The following is a 21,082-nucleotide window of genomic DNA, read 5'->3' as shown; positions in this document are numbered from 1 at the left end:
CCACCATTCCCAATCCCTCCGTTCCCATTCCCAATCCCATTCCCATTCCCGCCATTCCCCCATTCCCAGAGCTGCATCGACGACTCCCTGCCCCTGGTCCGGCTGCTCCTGGACCATGAAATCCCAATCCCATTATCCCCAATCCCATTATCCCCAATCCCATTATCCCCACCATTCCCAATCCCATTCCGATTCCCATTCCCACCACTCCCAATCTCATTCCCAATCCCACCATTCCCATTCCCACCATTCCCAATCCCACCATTCCCAATCTCATTCCAAATCTCATTCCCAATCCCAATCCCAATCCCATTCCCAATCCCACCATTCCCATTCCCAATCTCATTCCCAATCTCATTCCCAATCCCAATCTCATTCCCATTCTCACCATTCCCATTCCCAATCCCCTTCCCACCATTCCCATTCCCAATCCCATTCCCATTCCCATTCCCATTCCCATTCCCATTCCCATTCCCATTCCCAATCCCACCATTCCCATTCCCAATCCCACCATTCCCATTCCCATTCCCGCCATTCCCCCGTTCCCAGAGCTGCATTGACGACTCCCTGCCCCTGGTCCGGCTGCTCCTGGACCATGAAATCCCAATCCCATTATCCCCAATCCCATTATCCCCAATCCCATTCCAATCCCCACCATTCCCATTCCCACCATTCCCAATCCCATTCCCAATCCCACCATTCCCATTCCCATTCCCGCCATTCCCCCATTCCCAGAGCTGCATCGACGACTCCCTGCCCCTGGTCCGGCTGCTCCTGGACTCGGGCGCCGACGCCAACGCTCGGGACACGGAGCTCTGGACGCCGCTCCACGCCGCCGCCACCTGCGGCCACCTGCGCCTGGTGCAGCTGCTCATCCAGCGGTACCTGGGGACACCGTTGGGGACGCCCCGGTGGCGCCGGCGACACCGCGGTGACCCCGGCGTTGTCCCCGCAGCGGCGCCGACCTGCTGGCGGTGAACTCGGACGGGAACATGCCCTACGACCTGTGCGAGGACGAGGCCACGCTGGACTGCCTGGAGAGCGCCATGGCGCGGCAGGGTCCGTCAGGGGGACGCCAGGGGCGCGGTGGCACGGCCCCGGTGGCGTCACCGGCGTCACCAATGTCGCTCCGGGCAGGCATCACGCAGGAGCGCATCGAGGAGGCGCGGGCGGCCACGGAGCGCGCCATGGTCACCGAGATCCGCGAGCTCATCCGGGACGGGAAGGAGCTGGACACGCCCAGGGGACACCACGGGGGCACCCTGGTGCGTGGGGACAGCCAGGGGACAGCAGGGGACAGCAGGGGACAGAGGGGACAGCAGGGGACAGAGGGGACGTGGGCAGGGTGATCCGGGATGGAGCTCATCCGGGACGGGAAGGAGCTGGACACGCCCAGGGGACACCACGGGGGCACCCTGGTACGTGGGGACAGCCAGGGGACAGCAGGGGACAGCCAGGGGACAGCCAGGGGACAGCACGGGACAGCCAGGGGACAGCGGGGACGTGGGCAGGGTGATCCGGGATGGAGCTCATCCGGGACGGGAAGGAGCTGGACACGCCCAGGGGACACCACGGGGGCACCCTGGTGCGTGGGGACAGCCAGGGGACAGCAGGGGACAGCCAGGGGACAGCCAGGGGACAGCACGGGACAGCCAGGGGACAGCGGGGACGTGGGCAGGGTGATCCGGGATGGAGCTCATCCGGGACGGGAAGGAGCTGGACACGCCCAGGGGACACCACGGGGGCACCCTGGTACGTGGGGACAGCCAGGGGACACCTTGGTGGGTGGGGGTGACAGGGAGGGGACAGCCAGGGGACACCTTGGTACGCGGGGGCAGCCAGGGGACAGTGGGGGCGGGTGGGCAGGGTGGCACTGGGGTCACCCCCAGGATGGAGCCGAACCGGACACGCCTCGGGGACACCACTGGGGCACCTTGGTGGGTTGGGGACAGCCAGGGGACAGCCAGGGGACACCATGGGGGCACCTTGGTGGGTTGGGGACAGCCAGGGGACACCATGGGGGCACCTTGGTGGGTTGGGGACAGCCAGGGGACAGCCAGGGGACACCATGGGGGCACCTTGGTGGGTTGGGGACAGCCAGGGGACACCATGGGGGCACTTTGGTACGTGGGGGTGACAGTGAGGGGACAGCCAGGGGACAGCGAGGGGGCACCTTGGTGGGCTGGGGACAGCCAGGGGACACCACAGGGACACCCTGGTACGTGTGGGTGACCGTGAGGGGACAGCTGGGGGACAGCCAGGGGACACCACAGGAACACCACAGGGGGCACCTTGGTGGGTTGGGGACAGCCAGGGGACACCACAGGGGCACCTTGGTACGTGAGGGTGACAGTGAGGGGACAGCCAGGGGACACCACAGGGGCACCTTGGTACGTGGGGACAGCCAGGGGACAGCAGGGGGACAGCGGGGCAGGGTGGCACTGGGGTCACTCCTGGGGACAGCACAGGGGCACCCTGGTACGTGGGGACAGTGAGGGGACACCACGGGGGCACTTGGGGGTGGCACTGGGGTCACTGGGTGGCACTGGGGTCACTGGGGAGGATCAGGGTGACACTGGGGGTCACTGGGGAGGATCAGGGTGGCACTGGGGTCACTGGGTGGCACTGGGGTAACTGGGGAGGATCAGGGTGGCACTGGGCGGGTCAGGGTGACACTGGGTGACACTGGAGGGGATGAAGGTGGCACTGGGAGGGTCAGGGTGACACTGGGGGTCACTGGGAGAGGATCAGGGTGGCACTGGGGTCACTGGGTGGCACTGGGGGTCACTGGGGGGATCAGGGTGGCACTGGGGGTCACTGGGAGAGGATCAGGGTTGCACTGGGGTCACTGGGTGGCACTGGGGGTCACTGGGGGGATCAGGGTGGCACTGGGGTCACTGGGTGACACTGGGGTCACTGGGGAGGATCAGGGTGACACTGGGGGTCACTGGGGAGGATCAGGGGTGGCACTGGGCGGGTCAGGGTGACACTGGGTGACACTGGGTGACACTGGGGTCACTGGGGAGGATCAGGGTGACACTGGGGGTCACTGGGGAGGATCAGGGTGGCACTGGGCGGGTCAGGGTGACACTGGGTGACACTGGAGGGGATGAAGGTGGCACTGGGAGGGATCAGGGAGTCACTGGGGGTCACTGGGAGAGGATCAGGGTGGCACTGGGGTCACTGGGTGACACTGGGGGGTCACTGGATGAGGACCAAGGTGACACTCGAGGTCACTGGGGGAGTATCCCCATAGCCCTGGTGACATGGGAGAGGATCAGGGTGGCACTGGGGGACACTGGGTGGCACTGGGGTCACGGGGAGAGGATTGGAGTGACACTGGGAGGGTCAGGGTGACACTGGGGGTCACTGGGAGGGTCAGGGTGACACTGGGAGGGTCAGGGTGACACTGAGGTGCCACCACCCCTGTCCCTGCCAGCTGCACGTGGCAGCCGCCCACGGGTGTCTGGAGGTGGCCAAGCTGCTGCTGGGGACACTGGGTGACACTGGGGGATCAGGGTGACACTGGGTGACACTGGGTGACACTGGGGGGATCAGGGTGGCACTGGGGTCACTGGGAGGGATCAGGGTGGCACTGGGAGGGTCAGGGTGGCACTGGGGGACACTGGTGGGGATCAGGGTGACACTGGGGGACAATGGGGGGGATCAGGGTGACACTGGGGGACATTGGGTGGCATTGGGGGTCACTGGGAGGGTCAGGGTGACACTGGGGGTCACTGGGAGGGTCAGGGTGCCACCCAGGTGCCACTGTCCCTGCCAGCTGCACGTGGCAGCCGCGCACGGGTGCCTGGAGGCGGCCGAGCTGCTGCTGGGGACACTGGGGGATCAGGGTGACACTGGGTGACACTGGGAGGGTCAGGGTGACACTGGGTGACACTGAGGGTCACTGGGAGGATCAGGGTGACACTGGGTGACACTGGGAGGGTCAGGGTGCCACCCAGGTGCCGCTGTCCCTGCCAGCTGCACGTGGTGCCTGGAGGTGGCCGAGCTGCTGCTGGGGACACTGGGGGGGGATCAGGGTGACACTGGGTGACACTGAGGGTCACTGGGAGGGTCAGGGTGACACTGGGTGACACTGGGTGGCAACGGGAGGGTCAGGGTGACACTGGGTGACACTGGGAGGGTCAGGGTGACACTGGGTCAGGATCAGGGTGGCACTGGGAGGGTCAGGGTGCCACCAGCATTGTCCCTGCCAGCTGCACGTGGCAGCCACCCACGGGTTCCTGGAGGCGGCCGAGCTGCTGCTGGGGACACTGGGGGATCAGGGTGACACTGGGTGACACTGGGTGACACTGGGAGGGTCAGGGTGCCACCCAGGTGCCACTGTCCCTGCCAGCTGCACGTGGCAGCCGCGCACGGGTGCCTGGAGGCGGCCGAGCTGCTGCTGGGGACACTGGGGGATCAGGGTGACACTGGGTGACACTGGGGGGGATCAGGGTGACAGTGGGGACACTGGGTGACACTGGGAGGGTCAGGGTGCCACCCAGGTGCCGCTGTCCCTGCCAGCTGCACGTGGCAGCCGCGCACGGGTTCCTGGAGGCGGCCGAGCTGCTGCTGGAGCACCGCGCCCGCCCCGACGCGTGCGACACCGACGGGTGGCAGCCCCTGCACGCCGCCGCCTGCTGGGGACAGGTGTGTCACCCGCACCCTCGGGGACACCCCCCCATCCCCCATCGTCCCCATTTTTTGCCGATTTTCCCCCTTTTCCCCACCCGTTTTTGTGTCCCTCCGCAGGTGCCGCTGGCGGAGCTGCTGGTGGCTCACGGCGCCGAGCTCGGCGCCAAATCGCTGCTGGATGAGACGCCCCTGGGTGCGTTTGGGGACGCTTTAGGGACGCCGCGGCGGCGCCGCGGTGGCACTCGGTGACGGGGGTGTTGTCCCAGATGTGTGTGGGGACGAGGAGGTCCGGGCCAAGCTGCTGGAGCTGAAGCACAAGCGGGCGGCCGTGCTGAAGTGCCAGGAGAGGCACAAGGGGCTGCTGCAGAGGAGGACGTCCAGCGCCGGCAGCCGCGGGTGAGCATTGTCACCTCCCCACCTTGGGGACACTGATGGGGACGCCACTGGGGTGGCACTGGGGTCACAAGTCCCTGCTGCAGAGGAGAACGTCCAGCGCCGGCAGCCGCGGGTGAGCAGGACACAGTGTCACAGGGTTGGGGACATTAATGGGGACACCACTGGGGTGGCACTGGGGTCACTGGGTGGCACTGGGGTGACACTGGGGTCACAAGTCCTTGCTCCAGAGGAGGACGTCCAGCGCCGGCAGCCGCGGGTGAGCAGGGTTGGGGACATTCATGGGGACACTGGGGGACACCACTGGGGTGGCACTGGGGTGACACTGGGTGGCACTGGGGTGGCGCTGGGGTCACAAGTCCCTGCTGCAGAGGAGGACGTCCAGCGCCGGCAGCCGCGGGTGAGCGGGGTTGGGGACATTAATGGGGACACTGGGGGACACTGGGTGCACTGGGGTGACACTGGGTGACACTGGGGTGGCACTGGGGTCATAAGTCCTTGCTCCAGAGGAGGACGTCCAGCGCCGGCAGCCGCGGGTGAGCAGGGTTGGGGACATTCATGGGGACACTGGGGGACACCACTGGGGTGGCACTGGGGTGACACTGGGTGGCACTGGGGTGACACTGGTGGTCACAAGTCCCTGCTGCAGAGGAGAACGTCCAGCGCCGGCAGCCGCGGGTGAGCGGGCTTGGGGACATTAATGGGGACACTGGGGGACACTGGGTGGCACTGGGGTGACACTGGGTGGCACTGGGGTTGCACTGGGTGACACTGGGCTGGCACTGAGGTCCCTGAGTGGCACTGGGGTGACACTGGGGGTCACAAGTCCCTGCTGCAGAGGAGGACGTCCAGCGCCGGCAGCCGCGGGTGAGCATTGTCACCTCCCCACCTTGGGGACACTGGTGGGGACACCACTGGGGTGACACTGGGGTCACTGAGTGGCACTGGGGTGACACTGGGGGTCACAAGTCCCTGCTGCAGAGGAGAACGTCCAGCGCCGGCAGCCGCGGGTGAGCGGGGTTGGGGACATTGATGGGGACATTAATGGGGACACTGGGTGGCACTGGGGTCACAAGGGCCTGCTGCAGAGGAGGACGTCCAGCGCCGGCAGCCGAAGGTGAGCAGGACATGGTGTCACCTCCCCGCCTTGGGGACATTAATGGGGACACATTGGGTGGCACTGGGGTCACAAGTCCCTGCTGCAGAGGAGGACGTCCAGCGCCGGCAGCCGAAGGTGAGCAGGCTTGGGGACATTAATGGGGACACTGGGGACACTGGGTGGCACTGGGGTCACAAGTCCCTGCTGCAGAGGAGGACGTCCAGCACTGGCAGCCGAAGGTGAGCAGGCTTGGGGACATTAATGGGGACACTGGGGACACCACTGGGGTGGCACTGGGGTCACAAGTCCCTGCTCCAGAGGAGAACGTCCAGCGCCGGCAGCTGGGGGTGAGCATTGTCACCTCCAGGGTTGGGGACACTGATCGGGACACCACTGGGGTGGCACTGGGGTCACTGGGTGGCACTGGGGTGGCACTGGGGGTCACAAGGGCCTGCTGCAGAGGAGGACGTCCAGCGCCGGCAGCCGAGGGTGAGCGGGACACAGTGTCACCTCCTCACCTTGAGGACACTGATGGGGACACATTGGGTGACACTGGGGTGACACTGGGGTCACTGGGTGACACTGGGGTGACACTGGGGGTCACAAATCCCTGCTGCAGAGGAGAATGTCCAGTGCTGGCAGCTGGGGGTGAGCATTGTCACCTCCCCGCCTTGGGAACATTAATGGGGACACATTGGGTGACACTGGGGTGACACTGAGGGTCACTGGGTGACACTGGGGTCACTGGGTGACACTGGGGTGGCACTGGGGTCACAAGTCCCTGCTCCAGAGGAGGACGTCCAGCGCCGGCAGCCGCGGGTGAGCAGGACACAGTGTCACCTCCCCACCTTGGGGACATTAATGGGGACACAATGGGTGACACTGGGGTGACACTGAGGGTCACTGGGTGACACTGGGGGTCACTGGGTGACACTGGGGTGACACTGGGGGTCACAAATCCCTGCTGCAGAGGAGAATGTCCAGTGCTGGCAGCTGGGGGTGAGCATTGTCACCTCCCCGCCTTGGGGACATTAATGGGGACACAATGGGTGACACTGGGGGTCACAAGTCCCTGCTGCAGAGGAGAACGTCCAGCACTGGCCGCCGTGGGTGAGCATTGTCACCTCCGGGGTTGGGGACATTGATGGGGACATTAATGGGGACACTGGGTGCACTGGGGTGACACTGGGTGACACTGGGGTGGCACTGGTGGTCACAAGTCCCTGCTGCAGAGGAGAACGTCCAGCGCTGGCCGCCGCGGGTGAGCAGGGTTGGGGACATTGATGGGGACACTGGGTGGCATTGGGGACACCACTGGGGTCACTGGGAGGGTCAGGGTGACACTGGGGGTCACTGGGTGAGGGTCCCCATGGCCCTGGTGACACTGGGGGGATTAGGGTGACACTGGGAGGGTCAGGGTGACACTGGGGGTCACTGGGTGGCATCGGGATGACACAAAATCCCCAGCACCCCCAAATCCCCGTCATTCCAAAACCCCAAAACCCCATAAACGCTGAACCCTCATAATCCCCAAACCCCCATAAATCCCCAAAAACCCATAAACCCCCAAAACCCCACAAACGCCACTAAAACCCCCATAATCCCTAAACCCCATAAACCCCCAAAACCCCATAAACGCCAAAACCCCACAAATGCCACTAAAACCCCCATAATCCCTAAACCTCATAAATCCCCACAACCTCATAAATCCCCAAACCCCATAAATCCCCAAAAACCCATAAACCCCAAAAACCCATAAACGCCAAATACCCCATAAATCCCCAAAAACCCATAAACACCAAAACCCCACAAACGCCACTAAAACCCCCATAATCCCTAAACCCCCCAAAAACCCATAAACCCCAAATACCCCATAAATCCCCAAAAACCCATAAACGCCAAAACCCCATAAATCCCCAAAAACCCATAAAAACCAAAAACCCACAAACCCCACTAAAACCCCCATAATATCTAAACCCCATAAACCCCCAAAACTTCATAAATCCCCAAAACCCCATAAATCCCCAAAAACCCATAAACGCCAAAACCCCATAAATCCCCAAAAACCCATAAACGCCAAAACCCCACAAATGCCACTAAAACCCCCATAATCCTTAAACCCCATAAACCCCCAAAAACCCATAAACCCCAAATACCCCATAAATCCCCAATAACCCATAAACACCAAACCCCCACAAACACGACTAAAACCCCCATAATCCCTAAACCCCATAAATCCCCCAAAACCCATAAACACCAAAACCCCACAAACGCCACTAAAACCCCCATAATCCCTAAACCCCATAAACCCCCAAAACTTCATAAATCCCCAAAACCCCATAAATCCCCAAAAACCCATAAACGCCAAACCCCCATAAATCCCCCAAAACCCATAAAAACCAAAAACCCACAAACCCCACTAAAACCTCCATAATCTCTAAACCCCGTAAACCCCCAAAACTTCATAAATCCCCAAAACCCCATAAATCCCCAAAAACCCATAAACGCCAAAACCCCATAAATCCCCAAAAACCCATAAACGCCAAAACCCCACAAATGCCACTAAAACCCCCATAATCCCTAAACCCCATAAACCCCCAAAAACCCATAAACCCCAAATACCCCATAAATCCCCAAAAACCCATAAACCCCAAATACCCCATAAATCCCCAAAAACCCATAAAAGCCAAAACCCCATAAATCCCCAAAAACCCATAAACGCCAAAACCCCATAAATCCCCAAAAACCCATAAACGCCAAAACCCCACAAATGCCACTAAAACCCCCATAATCCTTAAACCCCCCAAAACCCCATAAACCCCAAATACCCCATAAATCCCCAAAAACCCATAAACCCCAAATACCCCATAAATCCCCAAAAACCCATAAACACCAAAACCCCACAAATGCCACTAAAACCCCCATAATCCTTAAACCCCATAAACCCCCAAAAACCCATAAACCCCAAATACCCCATAAATCCCCAAAAACCCATAAACCCCAAATACCCCATAAATCCCCAAAAACCCATAAACACCAAAACCCCACAAATGCCACTAAAACCCCCATAATCCTTAAACCCCATAAACCCCCAAAAACCCATAAACCCCAAATACCCCATAAATCCCCAATAACCCATAAACACCAAACCCCCACAAACACGACTAAAACCCCCATAATCCCTAAACCCCATAAATCCCCCAAAACCCATAAACACCAAAACCCCACAAACGCCACTAAAACCCCCATAATCCCTAAACCCCCCAAAAACCCATAAACCCCAAATACCCCATAAATCCCCAAAAACCCATAAACGCCAAACCCCCATAAATCCCCAAAAACCCATAAAAACCAAAAACCCACAAACCCCACTAAAACCCCCATAATCCCTAAACCCCCCAAAACCCCATAAACCCCAAATACCCCATAAATGCCCCAAAACCCATAAACCCCAAATACCCCATAAATCCCCAAAAACCCATAAACCCCAAATACCCCATAAATCCCCAAAAACCCATAAACCCCAAATACCCCATAAATCCCCAAAAACCCATAAAAGCCAAAACCCCACAAATGCCACTAAAACCCCCATAATCCCTAAACCCCATAAACCCCCAAAACCTCCTAAATCCCCAAACCCCATAAATCCCCAAAAACCCATAAACCCCAAAACCCCACAAACGCCACTAAAACCCCCATAATCCCTAAACCCCCCAAAACCCCATAAACCCCAAATACCCCATAAATCCCCAAAACCTCCTAAATCCCCAAACCCCATAAATCCCCAAAAACCCATAAACCCCAAATACCCCATAAATCCCCAAAAACCCATAAACCCCAAATACCCCATAAATCCCCAAAAACCCATAAACGCCAAATACCCCATAAATCCCCAAAAACCCATAAACCCCAAATACCCCATAAATCCCCCAAAACCCATAAACCCCAAATACCCCATAAATCCCCAAAAACCCATAAACGCCAAATACCCCATAACCTCATAACCCCATAAACGCCAAACCCCCATAATTCCCAAACTCCTACCCCCTGTAATCGTGAATCCCCATAAACCCCAAAACCCCACAAATCTTCTCAACCCCATAAACCCCATAAAAACCCCCATAAAAACCCCAAATCTCCTAACCCCATAAATCCCCTAAATCCCCATAATCCCAAAACCCCATAATCCCCAAAACCCCATTTACCTCAAACCCTGCATAATTCCCATTGACCCCCTAAATCCCCTAAACCCCATAAATCCCAAATCCCCTAAATCCCCTAAACCCCATAAATCCCAAATCCCCTAAACCCCATAAATCCCATAAATCCCCTAAACCCCCTAAACCCCATAAATCCCATAAATCCCAAATCCCCTAAACCCCATAAATCCCATAAATCCCCTAAACCCCATAAACCCCATAAATCCCAAATCGCCTAAACCCCATAAATCCCAAATCCCCTAAACCCCCTAAACCCCATATATCCCAAATCCCCTAAACCCCATAAATCCCAAAACCCCCTAAACCCCATAAATCCCAAATCCCCTAAACCTCATAAATCCCATAAATCCCAAATCCCCTAAATCCCCTAAACCCCATAAATCCCAAATCCCCTAAACCCCATAAATCCCATAAATCCCCTAAACCCCCTAAATCCCATAAATCCCCTAAACCCCCTAAACCCCATAAATCCCATAAATCCCAAATCCCCTAAACCCCATAAATCCCAAATCCCCTAAATCCCCTAAACCCCATAAATCCCAAATCCCCTAAACCCCATAAATCCCAAATCCCCTAAACCCCATAAATCCCATAAATCCCCTAAACCCCCTAATCCCCCTAAACCCCATAAATCCCAAATCCCCTAAACCCCATAAATCCCATAAATCCCCTAAACCCCGTAAACACCATAAATCCCAAATCCCCTAAACCCCATAAATCCCATAAATCCTAAACCCCCTAAACCCCATAAATCCCAAATCCCCTAAATCCCCTAAACCCCATAAATCCCAAACCCCTAAACCCCATAAATCCCAAATCCCCTAAATCCTCTAAACCCCATAAATCCCAAATCCACTAAACCCCCTAAACCCCATAAATCCCAAATCCCCTAAACCCCATAAATCCCAAATCCCCTAAATCCTCTAAACCCCATAAATCCCAAATCCCAAAACCCCTAAACTCCATAAATCCCATAAATCCCTAAACCCCATAAATCCCAAATCCCCTAAATCCCCTAAACCCCATAAATCCCAAATCCCCATAAATCCCAAATCCCCATAAATCCCAAATCCCCTAAATCCACTAAACCCCATAAATCCCAAATCCCCTAAACCCCATAAATCCCATAAATCCCCTAAACCCCCTAAATCCCCTGAACCCCATGAATCCCAAATCCCCTAAACCCCATAAATCCCAGAAAACCTAAACCCCCTAAACCCCATAAATCCCAAATCCCCTAAACCCCCTAAACCCCATAAATCCCAAATCCCCTAAACCCCATAAATCCCAAATCCCCTAAATCCTCTAAACCCCATAAATCCCAAATCCCAAAACCCCTAAACTCCATAAATCCCATAAATCCCCTAAACCCCATAAATCCCAAATCCCCTAAACCCCCTAAATCCCATAAATCCCAAATCCCCATAAATCCCAAATCCCCATAAACCCCAAATCCCCTAAATCCCCTAAACCCCATGAATCCCAAATCCCCTAAACCCCATAAATCCCAAATCCCCATAAACCCCAAACCCCCAAAACCCCACAAATTCCCAAATCCCCCATCCCCTGTAATCCTGAATTCCCACAAACCCCATACCCCAAATCCCCACAAATCCCCTAAATCCCCCATAAACCCCTTAACCCCAAAAACCCCATAATCCCCTAAACCCCATTTACCCCAAACCCTCTGTAATTCCCATAAACCCCTAAACCCCATAAATTCTCTAAATCCTGAAATCCCCATAACCCCAAAACCCCATAATCCCCGAAACCCCATTTACCCCAAACCCTGCATAATTCCCATAAACCCCATAAATCCCAAATCCCCTAAACCCCATAAATCCCAAATCCCCTAAACCCCATAAATCCCATAAATCCCCTAAACCCCCTAAACCCCATAAATCCCATAAATCCCAAATCCCCTAAACCCCATAAACCCCATAAATCCTAAATCCCCTAAATCCCATAAATCCCAAATCCCCTAAACCCCCTAAACCCCATAAATCCCAAATCCCCCAAATCCCCTAAACCCCATAAACCCCATAAATCCCAAAACCCCCTAAACCCCATAAATCCCAAATCCCCTAAACCCCCTAAACCCCATAAATCCCAAATCCCCCAAATCCCCTAAACCCCATAAACCCCATAAATCCCAAATCCCCTAAACCCCATAAATCCCAAATCCCCTAAACCCCAAACCCAATAAATCCCAAATCCCCTAAACCCCCTAAACCCCATAAATCCCAAATCCCCTAAACCCCATAAACCCCATAAATCCCAAATCCCCTAAACCCCATAAATCCCATAAATCCCAAATCCGCTAAATCCCATAAATCCCAAATCACCTAAATCCCCTAAACCCCATAAATCCCATAAATCCCCTAAACCCCATAAATCCCAAATCCCCTAAATCCCCTAAACCCCATAAATCCCAAATCCCCATAAATCCCAAATCCCCATAAACCCCAAATCCCCTAAATCCCCTAAACCCCATGAATCCCAAATCCCCTAAACCCCATAAATCCCAAATCCCCATAAACCCCAAACCCCCAAAACCCCACAAATTCCCAAATCCCCCATCCCCTGTAATCCTGAATTCCCACAAACCCCATACCCCAAATCCCCACAAATCCCCTAAATCCCCCAAAAACCCCTTAACCCCAAAAACCCCATAATCCCCTAAACCCCATTTACCCCAAACCCTCTGTAATTCCCATAAACCCCTAAACCCCATAAATTCTCTAAATCCTGAAATCCCCATAACCCCAAAACCCCATAATCCCCGAAACCCCATTTACCCCAAACCCTGCATAATTCCCATAAACCCCATAAATCCCAAATCCCCTAAACCCCATAAATCCCAAATCCCCTAAACCCCATAAATCCCATAAATCCCCTAAACCCCATAAATCCCAAATCCCCTAAATCCCCTAAACCCCATAAATCCCAAATCCCCATAAATCCCAAATCCCCATAAACCCCAAATCCCCTAAATCCCCTAAACCCCATGAATCCCAAATCCCCTAAACCCCATAAATCCCAAATCCCCATAAACCCCAAACCCCCAAAACCCCACAAATTCCCAAATCCCCCATCCCCTGTAATCCTGAATTCCCACAAACCCCATACCCCAAATCCCCACAAATCCCCTAAATCCCCCAAAAACCCCTTAACCCCAAAAACCCCATAATCCCCTAAACCCCATTTACCCCAAACCCTCTGTAATTCCCATAAACCCCTAAACCCCATAAATTCTCTAAATCCCCAAATCCCCATAACCCCAAAACCCCATAATCCCCGAAACCCCATTTACCCCAAACCCTGCATAATTCCCATTGACCCCATAAACCCCATAAACCCCATAAATCCCAAATCCCCTAAATCCCCTAAACCCCATAAATCCCAAATCCCTAAATCCCATAAATCCCAAATTCCCTAAATCCCCGAAACCCCATAAATCCCAAATCCCCTAAACCCCCGAAACCCCATAAATCCCTAATCCCCTAAACCCCATAAATCCCAAATCCCCATAAACCCCAAACCCCCGTAAACCCCCAAAACCCCACAAATCTCCAAATCCCCCATCCCCTGTAATCCTGAATTCCCACAAACCCCATACCCCAAAACCCCACAAATCCCCCAAAAACCCCTTAACCCCATAAACCCCCTAAAACCCCCCAAAAACCCCCTAACCCCAAAAACCCCCAAAACCCCAAAACCCCCAAAATCCCATAAAAACCCCCAAAACCCCCCCAAACCCCGTTGCAGGAAGGTGGTTCGCCGCGCCAGCCTGTCGGAGCGCTCGAGCCGCTACCGCCGGGAGCTGCAGCGCGAGGCCATCGTCTGGGGACAACTCGGGGACAGCGAGGACGACGACAGGGCCACCGGCACCGCCGCCACCGGTGGCACCGCCGCCGGCGTCACCGCGGGCACCGAGACGCGGCCACCGCTGCCACCCGCCGGACACCGCGGAGGGGCCGGGGTGAGGGACGCAGGGGACAGTGGGGACATTGAGGACATTGGGGACATTGGGGACATTGGGGGATTCGGGACATTGAGGATGTTGGGGACACTGGGGATGTTGGGGATATTGGGGGATTGGGGACATTGGGGACATTGGAGACACCTCAAGGGTGAGGGACATTGAGGACATTGGGGGATTGAGGACATTGGGGACACCTTGGGGGTGAGGGACGCTGGGGACATTGGGGACATTGGGGACATGAGGGACAATGGAGACCTCAGGGACATTGGGGACATTGGGGATGTTGAGGGTGAAGGGCACTGGGGACACCTCGGGGACAGCGAGGACGAGGACAGGGCCACCACCGCTGCCACCAGTGTCACTGTCACCGCCGAGGGCACGGGCACCGAGACACGGCCACCGCTGCCACCGGCCGGACACCGCAGAGGGGCCGGGGTGAGGGACACAGGGGACAGTGGGGACATTGGGGACATCGAGGGATTCGGGACATTGAGGATGTTGGGGACACTGGGGATGTTGGGGACATTAGGGGATTGGGGACATTGGAGACACCTCAAGGGTGAGGGACATTGGGGACATCGGGGAGAATGGAGATATCGAGGACATCAGGGACATTGGGGGCATTGGGGATGTTGAGGGTGAAGGGCACTGGGGACACCTTGGGGACAGCAAGGACAGGGCCACCACTGCCACCATTGTCACTGTCACCGCCCAGGGCACGGGCACCGAGACACGGCCACCGCTGCCACCGGCCGGACACCGCAGAGGGGCCGGGGTGAGGGACAGAGGGGACAGTGGGGACAGCAGGGACATTGGGGACATTGGGGGTATTGGGGGCATTGAGGACATTGGAGACATCGGGGGATTCGGGACATTGAGGATGTTGGGGACACTGGGGATGTTGGGGACATTGGGGGATTGGGGACATTGGGGACATTGGAGACACCTCAAGGGTGAGGGACATTGGGGACATCGGGGAGAATGGAGATATCGAGGACATCAGGGACATTGGGGGCATTGGGGATGTTGAGGGTGAAGGACACTGGGGACACCTTGGGGACAGCGAGGACAGGGCCACCACCGCTGCCACCAGTGTCACTGTCACCGCCGAGGGCACGGGCACCGAGACACGGCCACCGCTGCCACCGGCCGGACACCGCAGAGGGGCCGGGGTGAGGGACAGAGGGGACAGTGGGGACAGCAGGGACATTGGGGACATCAGGGGACAGTTGAGGGACATTGGAGACATCAGGGACATCAGGGGAATTGGGGACATCAGGGATGTTGGGAGACAATGGGGACATTGGAGACAGTGGGGACATCGGGGATGTTGGGGACCGTGGGGGAGTAGGGACATTGGGGACATCTGGGACAATGGAGACATCAGGGACATTGGGGACATTGGGGATTGGGGACATCAGGGACGTTTGAGACACCTCAGGGTGAGGGACATTGAGGAGGACATCAGGGTGAGGGACATTGGGGACATCTGGGACAATGGAGACATTGGGGACATTGGGGATTGGGGACATCAGGGACGTTTGAGACACCTCAGGGTGAGGGACACTGGGGACACTGAGGACATCAGGGACACTGGGGACATTGGAGCATTGGGGACATTGGGGACATTGGGGACACTGGGGACATTGGAGGGTAGGGGACATCAGGGACATTGGGGACATTGGAGATACCTTGGGGGTGAGGGACATTTGGGGACATTGGGGACATTGAAGACAATGGAGACCTCGGGGACATTGGGGACACTGGGGATGTTGGGAGTGAAGGACGCTGGGGACACCTCAGGGACAGCGAGGACGAGGGCAGGGCCACCAGTGTCACTGTCACCGCCGAGGGCATGGGCACCGAGACGCGGCCACCGCTGCCACCGGCCGGACACCGCGGAGGGGCCGGGGTGAGGGACACAGGGGACAGTGGGGACAGCAGGGACATTGGGGACATTGGAGACTTTGGGGACAATGGTGACATTGGGGACACCTCAGGGGTGAGGGTCATGGAGCGACTGGGGACATCAAGGGACTGGGGACATCAAGGATGTCAGGGACATTGGGGACATGGGGGACATTGGGGTGAGGGACACTGGGGACATCGGGGGTGACATCGGTGTGAGGAGTAGTGGGGATATCGGAGGGGACATTGGGGTGAGGGACATTGGGGACATCGGGGGTGACATCGGTGTGAGGGACACTGGGGACATTGTGGGACCTTGGGGATATTGGGGACAATGTGGGACCCTGGGGACATTGTGGAGATGAGGGACCCTGGGGACATTGTGGGACCTTGGGGATATTGGGGACAATGTGGGACCCTGGGGACAATGTGGGACACTGGGGACCTTGGGGACAATGTGGGAGGACATTGGGGACATTGGGGACATCAGCGGTGACATTACTGTGAGGGATACTGGGGACACTGGAAGTGACATCAGTGTGAGGGACATTGAGGGTGAGGGACCTTGGTGACATCGTGGGACCTTGGGGACATCGGGGGGACCTTGGGGACAATGTGGGAGGGACACTAGGGGATTGGGGACAATGGGGACAATGTGGGGGGACATCAGGGCTGGGGGACCTTGGGGACATTGGGGACATCAGGGGCGACATCAGTGTGAGGGACCTTGGGGACATTGTGGTGGGAAGGGACCTAGGGGACAACACGAGGCCCTGGGGACCTTGGGGACATCGTGGGACCTTGGGGACATTGGGGACATCGAGGGTGACATTGGGGGTGAGGGTCCTTGGGGACATCGTGGGGCGTTGGGGACATCGGGGGATCGGGGACAATGAGGACAACGTGGGGGATGTCGGTGTGAGGGACCTTGGGGACATTTGGGGACACTGGGGACATTGGGGACGTTGAGGTCACCGTGGGACAATGTGGGGGTGAGGGACCTTGGGGACGTTGGGGGACATTGGGGACAACATGGGGTGGACATTGGGGGATTGGGGACATTGAGGGTGACACCAGTGTGAGGGACACTGGGGACATCAGAGACATTGAGAGTGAAGGACCTTGGGGACACCGGGGACATTGGGGACATTGAGGTCACCGTGGGACAATGGGGATGTTGTGGGACATTGGTGACATTGGGGACAACGTGGGAGGAGACATCAGGGTGAGTGACCTTGGGGACAACGTGGCACATGGGGGACATTGGAGGTTGGCTCTTTGAGGACACTGGGGGGACATTGGGGGGTGAGGGACCTTGGGGACAACATGGGGGGGACATTGGGGGGTGAGGGACATCAGGGACGTCGGTCATGAGGGACTTTGAGGACGTTGGGGACACTGGGGACAATGTGGGGGGACATCGGTGTGAGGGACATTGGGGACACTGGGGGACATCAAGGGTGACATCAGTGGGAGGGACATTGGGGGACATTGGGGGTGAGGGTCCTTGGGGACATCTTGGGACCTTGGGGACATTGGGGGACATTGGGGTCAATGTGGGGGGACATCAGGGGTGGGCGACACTGGGGACATCGTGGAACCTTGGGGACATTGAGGAGTTGAGGGACATTGGGGACATTGGGGGGACATTGGGGACATTGGGGTGAGGGACATTGGGAGGACATTGGGAGTGTGAGACCTTGGGGACATTGGGGGAGGGACTTTGGGGACAACGTGGGACACTGGGGGACATTGGGGGACATTGGGGGAGGGACTTTGGGGACAACGTGGGACACTGGGGGACTTTGGGGGACATTGGGGACATTGGGGGAGGGACTTTGGGGACAACGTGGGACACTGGGGGACACTGGAGGTTGGGTCCTTGGGGACATTGAGGGTGTAGAACTTTGGGGGACATCATGGGGACATTGGGGGGGGACATCATGGGGACATTGGGGGGGGGGACATCATGGGACATTGGGGACACTGGAGGTTGGGTCCTTGGGGACACTGGGGGGACATTGGGGGACACTGGGGACCTTGGGGACATTGTGGGGGTGAGGGACCTTGGGGACAACATGGGCACAGTGGGGACACTGGAGGACCTTGGGGACATTGGGGACAATGGGGGGACATTGGGGTGAGGGACATTGGGGGACCTTGGGGACATTGGGGACAATGGGGGGACATTGGGGTGAAGGACATTGGGGGACCTTGGGGACATCGGGGACAATGTGGGGGGACATCAGGGGTGTGGGACATTGGGGACATCAGGGGTGTGGGACATTGGGGACATCAGGGGACATTAAAGGTTGGGTCCTTGGGGACATTGAGGACATTGGGGGTGACATCGGTGTGAGGGACACTGGGGACATTGGGAGACATTGGCAGTGAAGGACCTTGGGGACAATGTGGGACCTTGGGGACATTGAGGGTTGAGGACCTTGGGGACAACATGGGGTGACATCAGGGGGTTGGGGACATTAGGGGGACATCAGGCTGAGGGACCTTGGGGACCTTGAGGGCTGAGGACCTTGGGGACATTGGGGGACCTTGGGGACATTGGGGGTGGGGGACCTTGGGGACAAATGGGGGACAATGGGGGACCTTGGGGACATCATGGGGACATTGAGGTGAGGGACCCTGGTGGGGACACTGAGGGGTTGAGGACCTTGGGGACCTCGGTGACACCACGGGGTGACACCAGTGGGTTGGAGACATCGTGGTGACATCAGGCTGAGGGACCTCGGTGACACCACGGGGTGCCACCAGTGGGTTGGGGACACCGTGGTGACATCAGGCTGAGGGACCTCGGTGACACCACGGGGTGCCACCAGTGGGTTGGGGACACCGTGGTGACATCAGGCTGAGGGACCTCGGTGACACCACGGGGTGCCACCAGTGCCTCGGTGACAACAGCAGGGAGCTCGCTCACGCTCAGGGTGACACCGGGAGGGGACAGCGGTGACACCGCCGGGGACAACAGCCCCGAGCGTCCCCATTGTCCCCACTGTCACCCCCCCTTTTGTGTCCCCTCAGGAGCCGCCCCCCGCCGTCCCCTCGGCGCCGTCGCCGCTGTCCCCTCACCCCAACGGCTCCGCGCTGTCCCCGGTGTCGCCAAGGTCCCCTCGGTGTCCCCCGGCGCCCTCGGGTGACAGAAGCCACCCGCACACCCTGGCCGACCTCAAGCGGCACCGGGCGGCCGCCAAAAGCCCCAAAAACGACCCCAAAAACGACCCCCAAAACCCCGAAATGCCCCTCGGGGACACCCCCGGGGACATTGGGGACACCCTTGGGGACACCCCTGGGGACATTGGGGACATCGGGGACATCGGGGAGCCGCCCCTGCTGCGGCTGACGGCGCCGCCCCCCGAGGGCCCCGCGGAGAAGCAGCGCTGCTGCCGCCTCATGTGACCCAATCAATCCGGGGCTGCTCTTTTGGGGTCACCCCAAAAATTTGGAAATTTGGGGGGGCGTCACCCCCCCCCCCCCCGGTGTCACTCGGTGTCCCCAAACGGGATTTTTTGTCCCCCCAAAAAAAAAAAAAAAAAACAACCCAAAAAGCGGACGAGGAACAAAGCGGGGCTGGCAGCATTCCGGTGTCGCGTGGATTTTGTTATTTGGGGTTTTTGGGATTTTTATTGTTTATTTTTTTTTTTTAATTTATTTTTTTAATGGGAAATGGCCCCAAAATGGTGGGGGGGGACCCCAAAATGGGGGGGAGGGGATGGGAGACCCCAAAAGTCGCATTTGGGGTGGGGGAAGGGACCCCAAAATCGGGTTTGGGGAGGGCAAGGACCCCAAAATCGGGTTTGGGGTTTTGGGAAACGCTGAATGCTCATTTGGGGTTTTGGGGACCCCCCAATCCCATAGGAAAGTTTTGGGGTCCCCGAAATCCACATTTGGGGTTTTGGGGTCCCCTAAATCCTACAGGGAAGTTTTGGGGTCCCCTAAATCCACATTTGGGGTTTTGGGAAACCCTGAATGCTCATTTGGGGTTTTGGGGACCCCTAAATCCCATAGGAAAGTTTTGGGGTCCCCTAAATGCTCATTTGGGGTTTTGGGGACCCCTAAATCCCATAGGAAAGTTTTGGGGTCCCCGAAATCCAGATTTGGGGTTTTGGGGTCCCCGAAATCCTACAGGGAAGTTTTGGGATCCCCCCAAATCCCATAGGAAAGTTTTGGGGTCCCCGAAATTCACATTTGGGGTTTTGGGGACCCCGAAATCCGCATTTGGGGTTTTGGGGTCCCCGAAATCCACATTTGGGGTTTTGGGGACCCCGAAATCTACAGGGAAGTTTTGGGATCCCCCCAAATCCCATAGGAAAGTTTTGGGGTCCCCTAAATCCACATTTGGGGTTTTGGGGTCCCCTAAATGCTCATTTGGGGTTTTGGGAACCCCGAAATCCACATTTGGGGTTTTGGGGACCCCGAAATCCTACAGGGAAGTTTTGGGGTCCCCTAAATCCACATTTGGGGTTTTGGGGACCCCCAAATCCCATAGGAAAGTTTTGGGGTCCCCTAAATCCACATTTGGGGTTTTGGGAAACCCTGAATGCTCATTTGGGGTTTTGGGGACCCCTAAATCCCATAGGAAAGTTTTGGGGTCCCCGAAATTCACATTTGGGGTTTTGGGAACCCCCAAATCCCATAGGAAAGTTTTGGGGTCCCCGAAATCCACATTTGGGGTTTTGGGGTCCCCTAAATGCTCATTTGGGGTTTTGGGAACCCCCAAATCCCATAGGAAAGTTTTGGGGTCCCCAAAATCCACGTTTGGGGTTTTGGGGACCCCTAAATCGCACAGGGAAGTTTTGGGATCCCCCAAATCCCATAGGAAAG

At 57.3% G+C, this 21,082-nt stretch overlaps 1 protein-coding gene across 1 annotated transcript in view; it reads left to right on the top strand.

Annotated features, from left to right (window-relative positions):
* The window catches only part of PPP1R16A (protein phosphatase 1 regulatory subunit 16A), a 44,652-nt gene extending 24,846 nt beyond the window's left edge, over positions 1-19,806 (top strand). The window contains exons 4-11 of the mRNA XM_059473436.1: positions 736-881; positions 956-1,059; positions 1,138-1,265; positions 4,528-4,653; positions 4,756-4,831; positions 4,905-5,034; positions 14,119-14,332; positions 19,283-19,806. Coding sequence (XP_059329419.1) covers positions 736-881; positions 956-1,059; positions 1,138-1,265; positions 4,528-4,653; positions 4,756-4,831; positions 4,905-5,034; positions 14,119-14,332; positions 19,283-19,657 — 1,299 coding nt within the window. The 3' untranslated portion in view covers positions 19,658-19,806. The remainder of the gene's footprint in view (positions 1-735; positions 882-955; positions 1,060-1,137; positions 1,266-4,527; positions 4,654-4,755; positions 4,832-4,904; positions 5,035-14,118; positions 14,333-19,282) is intronic.
* The last annotated feature ends 1,276 nt before the right edge of the window (positions 19,807-21,082 follow it).

Source organism: Ammospiza nelsoni, chromosome 1 (assembly GCF_027579445.1).
Source record: "Ammospiza nelsoni isolate bAmmNel1 chromosome 1, bAmmNel1.pri, whole genome shotgun sequence".
In the NCBI taxonomy this organism is placed as follows: Eukaryota; Metazoa; Chordata; class Aves; order Passeriformes; family Passerellidae; genus Ammospiza; species Ammospiza nelsoni.
This window is presented reverse-complemented; position numbering and strand designations above follow the sequence as displayed.